The sequence below is a fragment of the Zingiber officinale genome, chromosome 5A (assembly GCF_018446385.1).
Source record: "Zingiber officinale cultivar Zhangliang chromosome 5A, Zo_v1.1, whole genome shotgun sequence".
Lineage (NCBI taxonomy): Eukaryota > Viridiplantae > Streptophyta > Magnoliopsida > Zingiberales > Zingiberaceae > Zingiber > Zingiber officinale.
Window position 1 is genome coordinate 68,391,801 of NC_055994.1, and position 11,916 is coordinate 68,403,716.

The 11,916-nt window shown below is 36.8% G+C and overlaps 1 protein-coding gene and 1 long non-coding RNA gene across 2 annotated transcripts; both read right to left on the reverse strand.

Moving 5' to 3' along the window:
• Window positions 1–428: 428 nt before the first annotated feature.
• LOC121979617 lies at window positions 429–1,145 on the reverse strand. Its single transcript, XM_042531612.1, has one exon. The coding sequence runs from the start codon at window positions 1,143–1,145 to the stop codon at window positions 429–431; it is 717 nt and encodes a 238-aa protein (XP_042387546.1).
• Window positions 1,146–7,415: 6,270 nt separating this feature from the next.
• LOC121980551 lies at window positions 7,416–8,186 on the reverse strand. Its single transcript, XR_006111585.1, has 2 exons — window positions 7,957–8,186; window positions 7,416–7,869 (listed from the first exon to the last, which is right to left on the reverse strand). It is a non-coding gene; the product is annotated as an uncharacterized LOC121980551 (long non-coding RNA).
• Between the last annotated feature and the right edge of the window lie 3,730 nt (window positions 8,187–11,916).

Below are 11,916 nucleotides of genomic sequence, written 5' to 3' on the forward strand. Positions count from 1 at the left end.
ATGGGATAACCATAAATTAAAAAAAAAAAATGCCGAACACATGTCCGCCAAGGTCAGTATAAATCCTATATATATATATTTTCATCACGATGAGAAATAAAAAAAAAAAAATCACGGCCAGCATAATCACGATGATAATGTAGTAGAAGGGAGCCCAAAATAGTGGAGGATCATGAAAAAAAATAATGTTGTTTTGCATAATTTACTGGACGAATAAACTGATTTGAGAGTTAAAAAGAACTTTATACGGATAAAGAAGTAAATTTGTAATGCACTGACGGGTTTTACCAAACCCAAAATGTTACCCAAGCTGGAGACCACCAAACAAACCTTTTGCAGAGTATAGATACAGAAAGCGGGCCCATGCTCAACAAATCCCACCGACTTCGCCCACCGTTTCCGTCAGACGGGGACGCCTCACTCGGTCCCTAGTCCGCCGGGTGTTCCGCCGACGACTCCGCTCTCCGGCCGGAGGCGAGCCGCCTCATCCCTCCCAACCCGGCCAACGCCTGCGTCGGCCCCCTACTGGTGTCCTCCGGCGAAGGGAGCGAGCAATCCTTCCTCCCCTCGACCGTCAGCACAGCGCCGGGGCCGGGGCCGGGGCCGGGGCCGCCGCCGCCGAATCCGAGGCAGCATATCCATCGGGTCCCCGGTTGCCGCTTCCCCTGCTTCCGCTCCCTCTCAGAAAGAACCCTCCCGAAGCAGGAGACCTTGGGCGAGCCCGGATCCGCCTCCTCTGACTCCCTGCGCGACCGCGCGCTGCCCTTCCTGATGAAGATCCGGCCAGCCGGCTGTCTTCTAGAAAACCGCCCCGCGGAGGGCCGGATCGAACTGGGGAGGCCGATGACAGGGGGCGGCTTCGCCTTGAGGCTGGCGGAGGACAGCTCGGAGATGGATCGGGACTTGGAGTTGGCGTGGCAACTCGACTTGGGGTTGGTGCTGCCCTTGGTGGAGTCCTCGCGTTCGAAGACGGCGTTGAGGTAGGCCCAGTCGATCCCCTCGCCGCCGATGGGGACCTGAATGGACTCCGGCGGGAGGTCCGCATCCTCCGCCCGCACATCGAGTCGGTAAACTGCACTTTCCTGGTGCCCTCTCCCTGAGGCGGCGGCGGCGCCTCCGTGGCGCAGGAGGCCGTCGGGATCCATCCGGACAAGAAGAAGGGAAGAAGGGAAGGGCCGAAATGGAAAGGTAAAGGGTGGGGGATTCGGAAGGAGATAGTTGAGGAATCTCCCGAGATCTGAGCCGCCGATCACGCGGCGCGGGAATCGCAAAGCAAACAGTGAAGTGGGCTGGGTTCAGAAGCAGATTCGCTTCCACTGGCTCCGTGGCATCGGCGTCTTCAAAACCACGTCACTAGTTGTTTTGCTCCATTTAAAAAATTTGTCAAAAAAAGACGTTTTAAAAAAAACTAAGTATATAGTAGCTAAAAAATAAAATATATAACAGTTAATATTGTAGTATTATAATAATAATTATTAGTCATTTTTATCACTATGTAATTATTTAATAATTTTATAATTATCATAAAATATTTCTGATAAATTTATAATGATTTTAATGAAATTTAAGAATTTAGAAATAATTATGTAGTAGATATTTTTAAAGTGATTTAGATAATTTATTTATTTATTTATTTTAAAATAATTTTAATTATATATTTAAATTGAATTTATGAATTTAGATATTAATTGATTGAAGTGATTGATACGACTGTCTTTAAAAGGCAACGGCACTGGCGTGGTGTGGTTGGTCAAACTCGAAGGGAAGGGAAAGAAAGGCGGGGAGTTGGAGAAGTAGCTGACATGTCCCAGTTGGTGTCGGTGACAGCAGGAGCAGGAGCAGAAAGAGGACCGAGGAAGCAGCAGCGGCGTCCTCTAGTTTCAATAGCAGAGTAGGTAATGCTTGGGGGATCCAATTTTAGGAAAAGCTTATTTTAATTAATTATTTTATATAATATTGAAAGGATGTCATTTTAAAAGGTTTTTCTTTCTTTCTTTTCAAAAATGTCAGAACACCCTGTCATTCATATACTTAATTATGATTAAAATCACTAAATAAATTTTGTTTAAATTTTTTTAAAAACTTTTACTTAAATTATAAATTTTAAAAATATATTAAAATATAATATTTTAAAAAGTTATCAAACTAGTCATGTAGTAGTTGAAACATAACTCATTGGATGAAGAACTCCAATGACTTTCCAGATTGCATCTGAATATTTAACTTTAAATTTTGAACATCAACTAGCTATATAAAGTTTAGAGTTAAAATTATTACATGATCATTTATAAATTGTTTAGCCACTTAAAGACAAATTGGGTCCAATTATCTCCTATAGGGTTTCTACACATTCGAATTCAGAAATAACAAAACTATATTAATTTTATTCATAATTTGGTGGTCAAAAATTGTGAGTCATGTGACTTGGATGAATATCGAATCGAATTTCAATTTAACATTATAACATTGGTAAATTAAATCTAGACCTAGGATTACCTTATCCATTCTCCTATTAGAGTTCACCATAATTTTTTTACTTAAGTTGTTTGATCAATCACAATCCATTGTGATATTCTTTATTCGACTTGTCTTGAGGAATCAATAGGTGGCACTAACAATGTTATTGGTGTGTACTTGCAAGAGTTAGTATAATTGTAGTTGACATAAATGCATTGTATCTCATTAAATCAACACATTTAATAAACGTGTTTAACATATATAATTCATACATAACCTGATTGACTCATGCATGATATATTTATGACTTGCTTAATTAAAATAGTTGGAAGGATCATAAATATATCATGTGATATTGCTAGTTAAGCAAGCTTAAATAACCTTTAAATATAAACAATATACTAACAATTTCTAATTATAAAAAAATTAAAATATGATTCATGTGATTTTGTAACTTATGATTAGAAGTGATTTATAAACTTACTATTTGACCATATCTTTTATTACATCTCCTTTACTATCTTAGTAAATGAACGTCTATATGGTCACGTTCACGGTGAAAACAGGGCGTAGGCATTGAGACTCGATATCTTTGTTTCTCTTTATTTGTAGTACTTTTTTTTTTATATTGGAGCCACTGAAAACAAGGAACTAGCATTTCAAATATCATTTCGAGTACAGTTGAAAGTTACGCATATGATGTTTATTTATGACCTATTGATTTTATCTCGACGGGTACACTACCTTGGTGGTCCCTTCCAATGTTCATAAGATTTTGAATCTATTTCACGACTGACTATTTGTAAAAGATGTTTATTTATACAATAAGGATTATTGCTAAATTCAAAGTTGAGCATCATGGCATCTTAATAGATAAAATTATAGAATAGATAGACTGATATACGACGTGGCTAAAATCCAAATTAGCTTCGAATAACAAAAAGTATGCAATTAATGTGAAAGTGATTATTAATATGAAATTTAAAAATTATTTCAAATGTATGCAATTAATGTGAAAGTGATTATTAATATGAAATTTAAAAACTATTTCAAATATCATGTAAACAATAAATTTAAATTTAAAAAAATCAAACATCAATACATAACCATAACATTTTTAAAAAGACATCCAACATCACAATTTATTAGGAATTATAGCTCTAAATTTAAAAATATAATTTGTCGCCGAAAGCTCATATAACTAGCTATTTTATAAAGACTTTGTGGTCACAACACAATTGATAAAAAATTATATAAAAAAGTTTAAAATTCAACCCACCTACAGGAAAAGCCATCCAAATCGGCGAGTGCCGACGGTAAAACCAGAAATTAGTGAATCGAAAAAAAGGGATCATTATTCTGCCCGCATGAAAAGATCGATGGAACCAAATAGATTGATCTCCTCTTAGGACCAACAACATAGAAAGACAATAAATAAATGAAAACCCAATAGAATAATCGTCAAAATGGTTGAACAACGTTATGCTCAGATACGTGTTGACGGTAAGATCTATGTAACACGCCTCAAACAATTGCTGTTCGAGTAAAGGAAATTTTCAGAACTATGGAGACCTCTTCAACACAATAAGAGCATGAGAGATAAAATAATCAATGTTCTATGTACATTGAACTTTATATTTGCATGCAACGAACAAACCAAAATGTTGATTAACTATCGACAACCTAGTCATTACTTGATCATCAAAGAATATACTAGTCACAGGGTTAAATTAAATTTAATCAGGTATCACGTTTCAATGTTAAAATGTAACTAGAACCATGTATCCCCTATGGAAATCAACAGCCTATTAGTACAAGGCAGCTAATGGAGTATAGGAGATTCAACTTATGGATCTATGGCAATCTCTTTAACCCATAGTTCCATATACACAGACTTTACTTCAAACTTTATGGACAAATTCCAAACACTAATTCTCAGCAACTATCACGATCACTTTAATAATGGATGATTATATAGAATTCAAGTTCATATTTTCATTGTTAAATAGAAAATTAGGTACATGTTTCACCAATGAAAATCAGCAGCCAAACAATACAAGGCAGTCGATGGAGTAAGGAGACTCACTCTTTGGAACCATGTCAGCCTCTTCAACACAGTAAATGTATGGAGGAATTAACACGTTCCGTACACATCCAATTATACTTCAATTCAAAACGAACAAACCGCAGCTATCTGTCACAAGGAAAAAATATATCAAAGAAATAAGAAGCAGTGAATGATAAACCAGAGTGACAACGACCATGAGTATGACTATGGAGAACTACTAAAGACTATATACAACCAACTTTGCTAAGTCACAAGGTGACATTACATCCAATCAGGTATCATATTTTCAATGTTAAATAGAAACTAACATGTTTCACCCATGGAAATCAGCAACCTATTAATATAAGGCAGCTAATGGAGTACAGAAGATTTAATTTGTGGATATATGGCAACCTCTTCGACACAGTAACAGCCTAGAGGAATTAACTCATAGTTCCAAATGCACGACTTTACTTGCATAACTTTAAAAATGAAGGGTTATATAGAATTCAAGTTCATATTTCCATTGTTAAATAGAAAAATAGGTATATGTTTCACCTATGAAAATCAGAAGCCAAGCAATACAAGGCAGCTGATGGAGTAAAGGAGACTCTCTCTTTGGAACCATGTCAGCCTCTTCAACACAGTAAAAGTATGGAGGAATTAACCCATAGTTCCATACACATCTAATTATACTTCAACATGGAATGAACAGACCGCAGCTATCTATGTCACAAAAATATAAAAGAAATAAACGGGCAATGAATGAACAACCCGACTGATAATGGCCATGAGTATGGAGTATAGTGTATGGAGGACTATAGCAGAGTTAGCAAAGTTCCGTATACAACCAACTTTACTAAGTCACAAGGTTATATTACATTCAATTAGGTATCATATTTTCAATGTTAAATAGAAACTAACATGTTTCACCCATGGAAATCAGCAACCTATTAATATAAGGCAGCTAATGGAGTACAGAAGATTTAATTTGTGGATATATGGCAACATCTTCGACACAGTAACAGCCTAGAGGAATTAACTCATAGTTCCAAATGCACGACTTTACTTGCTTCAAATTCAATAGACAGATTTCAACATTAATTCACAGCAACTATCGAGATAACTTTAAAAATGAAGGGTTATATAGAATTCAAGTTCATATTTCCATTGTTAAATAGAAAAATAGGTATATGTTTCACCTATGAAAATCAGAAGCCAAGCAATACAAGGCAGCTGATGGAGTAAAGGACACTCTCTCTTTGGAACCATGTCAGCCTCTTCAACACAGTAAAAGTATGGAGGAATTAACCCATAGTTCCATACACATCTAATTATACTTCAACATGGAATGAACAGACCACAGCTATCTATGTCACAAAAAAATCAAAGAAATAAACGGGGAATGAATGAACAACCCGACTGATAATGGCCATGAGTATGGAGTATGGTGTATGGAGGACTATAGCAGAGTTAGCAAAGTTCCGTATACAACAAACTTTATTAAGTCACAAGGTTATATTACATTCAATTAGGTATCATATTTTCAATGCTAAATGGTAACTAGGAACATGTTTCACCCATGGAAATCAGCAACCTATTAATACAAGGCAGCTAATGGAGTACAGGAGATTCAATTTATGGATCTATAGCAACCTCTTCGACACAGTAAGAGCCTGGAGTAATTAACCCATAGTTCCATATGCACAATGACTTTACTTCAAATTCAATTTACAAATTTCAAGCATTAATTGTCAGCAACTATTGTGATCACGTTAAAAATGAATGGTTATATGGAATTCAAGTTCATATTTACATTGTTAAATAGAAAACTAGGTACATGTTTCACCTACGAAAATCAGCAGCCAAGCAATACAAGGCAGCTGATGGAGTAAAGGAGACTCTCTCTTTGGAACCATGTCAGCCTCTTCAACACAGTAAAAGTATGGAGGAATTAACCCATAGTTCCACACACATCTAATTATACTTCAACATGGAATGAACAGACCGCAGCTATCTATGTCACAAAAATATAAAAGAAATAAACGGGCAATGAATGAACAACCCGACTGATAATGGCCATGAGTATGGAGTATGGTGTATGGAGGACTATAGCAGAGTTAGCAAAGTTCCGTATACAACCAACTTTACTAAGTCACAAGGTTATATTACATTCAATTAGGTATCATATTTTCAATGCTAAATGGTAACTAAGAACATGTTTCACCCATGGAAATCAGCAACCTATTAATACAAGGCAGCTAATGGAGTACAGGAGATTCAATTTATGGATCTATAGCAACCTCTTTGACACAGTAAGAGCCTGGAGGAATTAACCCATAGTTCCATATGCACAATGACTTTACTTCAAATTCAATTTACAAATTTCAAGCATTAATTGTCAGCAACTATTGTGATCACATTAAAAATGGATGGTTATATGGAATTCAAGTTCATATTTCCATTGTTAAATAGAAAACTAGGTACATGTTTCACCTACGAAAATCAGCAGCCAAGCAATACAAGGCAGCTGATGGAGTAAAGGAGACTCACTCTTTGGAACCATGTCAGCCTCTTTAACACAGTAAAAGCATGGAGGGATTAACACACAGTTCCATACACATCTAATTATACTTCAACACAGAATGAACAAACCCCAGCTATCAAGTCACAAAAAAAAATCATAGAAATAAGGCAGCTAATGGAGTACAGGAGATTTAAATAAGCAACCTATTAAAACAAGGCAACTAATGGAGTACAGGAGATTTAATTTGTGGATCTATGGCAACCTGGACTGAGGAATTAACCCAGAGTTCCATATGCACACTGACCTTACTTCAAATTCAATGGACAAATTTCAAGCGTTAATTCCTAGCAACAATTGCAGTCACTATTTTAAAATGCATGGTTATATAGAATCCAAGTATCATATTTTTATTGTTAAATAGTAATCTAAGTACATGTTTCACCCATGGAATCAGCAGCCAATCAATGCAAGGCAGCTTATGGAGTACAGGAGACTCACTCTTTGGACCCATGGCAACCTCTTCAACACAGTAAAAGTATGGATGAATTAACCCATAGTTCCATATACACCAAACTCTACTTCAACACAATGAACAATTCCCAACTCCAAGTCACAACAAACAACGGGAATCAAAGTGACAAACGGTAAAATTGATAAACGCCTGATAATAGCTATGTGAAATTTAATTAAACGGCTTTTATCATTAAAAAAAGTAGGAAGGGCGTTGCAAGCATATTTCTACAGATCATCTTTTCCTGTTGGTGCTTCCTGGCAAGTGCCATAAGACGGGCCTCTTCGATTCAAGCCCTAAGGCTCAGAACCACAAGCAGTGTTGAATCTAATAGCATATCGCCAATAAGTCAATATTAGGAAAAATAATCCAAATCTAGACCAGAGAATAAGAAAAAAAAAATCAAAATCCCACCTTCCCCGAATGCATTCGCCCATCCTCGAGCAGGTTCGCCGAGAGCTACTACATCGCTCGATCCGACCCTTGCTTGTCTTGGATCAAGACATTAAAACCCCGCCGATCTCCCTCACCGACTCCCTCTCTCGCGCAGCCGGGGAATGCCGCGTTGTCTTCCGATCCACTGTCCTTTACCATTTATAGACAATTGGGCCTTCTAGGGTTTCACTTCCTCAATCAATTTACGAATTTACCCGTATTTCTCGGTTTTTTTGTGTGCGAAAAAGAGGATCCGTACCCTATTCGAATTAATACAGACGCAGGATGCAAGATGGGATCCGAATCCGCAAATAGATATTATTTATTATTTTATTAAAAATCAACATTTACTAAGTAATTTGGATGAAGTTTAAATAAAATTATGTTAATATTGTTTTTCTTTTCACATTAAAAATTAAGATTTATTAATAATTTTCTCTAATTATTTTTTATATAAAAAATATACAATATTATGATTCTTTTTAGTCCACACTTTAGGATTGGTAACACCACAAGCGGAGAACCTTCTATAAATGTCTTGGGACGATAACGTTAGAAAGCATACCTTGTTGGGATCTTTGTGTTTGACTAAAGGGGGGTTAATAGCTTTTCTTCAATTTCTCCCAGCAACTTTATTAGCAGAAACACAAACAACGAAAAAGCTAGAATGAAAATCTAAAAAATAAAATATTAACTCCTTAATTTATTTGGTCTGCATCTTCTAGAGGTGACTAATCTAAGGATTCACACCGATGAGCATACTTTCACTATGAACTTCTTCTTGAATCAAGCACAAAAATGAAAAAACCTTTACAAAATGATATCTTCTTCTTACAAGATGAAAGATGAACTTAGAAGGAGAGTATGGAAGTTTGAGATCACCTGAAGAGTTTAAGGATGTTTTAGCATTAAAGAGTTATTATATTTTCTCCAAACTCTTAAGCCTTTTATATTTGAGGTTATTTCTAAAAATCTGATTACCAATCGATTGATGGATGCATCAATCGACTGGTAACAAGTAACGACTACTGTTCCTTTTAAGATCTTCAGGGATTCTATACGTTATCAGCTTAACGGTATTATACCAGTCGACTATCTTCATGGATCAGTCAATTGATAGGCTGCTGCAAACTCTTTGTGAGTTTCTGGATAAGCATCAGTCGACTGATATAATTATTAGTTGACTAGAAGGTGAATTTTAAACAACTCAAGTATGATCTGTTCATGCTTAAAGCTTACCCTTAAAGCTTACACCTTTAAGCATCTTCTATTAGCCTCGCGTCCTTAGAATTCTTTCGAGCCCACGGCTCCTCATCCTTGCACTTGCCTTCAAGTGGTTCCTTTGGCTATGTCATGTTAAGTCTTCTTTTATCAAGAGGTCGTGCCTCTGGGACTTCACCACCAAGAGTCACGCTCCTGGACTTTATTCACCAAGACTATCTTCTTGGACTTTCCTTGCCAAATCTTCATACCTGGACTTTCCTTTGTACTTGTTACTCAACATTCATGTTAGATCACTAACATTGCTTACTTAAACTTATTTAGCTAAACATCAAAAGTAAATGATACTTGGAGCAAGATTACTCCAATAATCTCTTTCTTTTTTATGTTTGACAAAATATATAAATTAGGTCTTTAAATATGTAATAATCATTAAGTATAAGTATAGTCAAATCTAAAGCTCAACTTAAAGAGTGAAGATTCTAACTTAACCTATCCATTTCTTCCCCTTTGACATATCAAAATAAATGATGTTTACTTGGTAACTAAGGCAACAACTGGAAGCATGTGAGGATAGGAAAATTTTCAAGGTTAGGGCATAACCTAAGCTCGGCCTTAATACATGCCTAGGTGTTACAAATTAGTTTAAACCTAAAAAGTAATTGCTCCCCCTAAATCCAAAACACTCTATAATATTGAGGTGATAAGGTAATTTGTCCTAATAATGCATATGCAAATATGAATCAAGATACGAAGAAGCATTTGGAGTTCAGTGCTGAGAAAATTGTACTAGTCGACTGATTGGTGCCTCAGTCGACTAGTATCGTTTTTATCTAACAGTATTCTGAGATAAATTTCAGAAGAATTTACACATAATAGATGAAAAAGACACACATAGATATGAGTATGATACTACACATACTAACAACAAATCATAAGCATAAAAGGATTTCACACACTAACAAGTAAGCATAAAAAAAATGTTCACACACTAACAAGTGAACATAGAAGGTTTCACACGTTAACAAAGGGGCATAAAAAGTTACATATCAGCAACTAACACATTCGGAGAAATCAAAGATACTATTGTAGTGTTTTATAATGTTTAAGATGAGAATATATACATAATATGTCCAAGCAAAACGAATCACACTCAACACCAACTAAGGAAGTGATACTCTTAAGTAGTATCATCACTAGGTGGAGGAGGGGGAGGACCTTGGTATGCTAAATCCCAGTGTCACAACATCTCAAACATCTCCATTTGATGCTACTGAAATGCGCCCATGTCCTGACGGATCCCCTGAAACTCCTGACTGACCATCTCCTTCAGATGAGTCATCCAATCCTTCATGGTCATATGCGTCAGTGTTGGAGCAGGAACACCCTCCTCCTCTTTGTTAGAGTCTGCTGCATTCTAACCACGCTAGACCATCACTCCCAAACACCACTCAATTCCTGCTAGAGATAGCTATCGGGCCCCGATCTGATCAAAACCCTTAGATAACTGATGTTGTTGGCCCCTTGTGGCATCTATACCTTTAGATGCAATAAATGAGGTTAAGACATGGCAGAATGACATGTACAATTTCCCTTGGACATGGTCAGCAAAATGCATGATGAATGAAAAGACCTGTAAAGCTACATCAATGTCAACCCTCTGCTCTAATGCATACATTATGACTAGATGAGGCAGTCGTATCTTTGATTGTCCTATGGTGATAATAGACAAGATACAGGTAATGAAAACCTTATAAAGGATGTTATTGATGGCAGGCATGCATGTGGTGTCAAAGATGTGCTTGAGTGGGGGACTAGGAGTATTAAAGTAATGTTGATGGATCGTCTCTATGGATAAATATGAAATGACTCGGTAAATGGCTCAATGACTTGAGGAAACCATGTAAACATGCTATCTGACCTTCTACATGGTAAAAATGAACCCAATGCTCTAGGAGAGAACTCAATGATGGTCCCTCCAACATGAGACTCATACATTCTGCCATCAGTACTAATGGCATGAAGATTATTATAGAACTCTTTACAAAGATCTATAATCGTGGGTGTGCAATAGACTAACTTCTCTAAATCAAAATGCATGATAATTTTAGTGATGCCAGGAGCTATATCAACAAAGTGGGATTTATTGAGATACCAACAACTCATCATTGAGAAGTCAGTCATCTCGAATCTTTGTCGTGTGACCTCAGAAGGAAATTAGGGTGTCATAGGCTCATGTGTGGGCTACTGAGAGGTTCCTTCTCTTTCCCTATGTTTTTGACTAACCCTAAACCATGCAAATGCATGACAAAACACCCAATTTTGACCTAATCAATGGTGATGAATATGACAATCATAGACAATAGTTAGGGCTAGTCATTATTCAAAGAAAAATTGAAAATTTGAGTTTAGTAAATCGTTACCTACGATCCATTTAACTCCGATTTGAAGTTTGAAGAGGTGTGGAATGCCTCCTTTTCTAGTGATTTGGGGAAGAAGACTGGGCAAAGAGGGCGATAGGAAGTAGATTGGAGGAGCTTGAAGGGTCTATGGTGGCTAGAACAAGTTTAGGGAGCGATTTCATGGGTGGAGAGTGGCGGGCAACATCTAAAACTAGGGTTTCTGTCAACAGTCGTCCGTGCACTATTTTATAAAACTCCACTTACCAATCGACTGATGGATGCAGTCGACTGCCATCATAAAAGAAATATACAGAGA

Excerpts from the sequence above, each read along its gene's own strand:
- LOC121979617 (XM_042531612.1), bottom strand. The coding sequence starts at position 1,145 with ATGGATCCCGACGGCCTCCTGCGCCACGGAGGCGCCGCCGCCGCCTCA.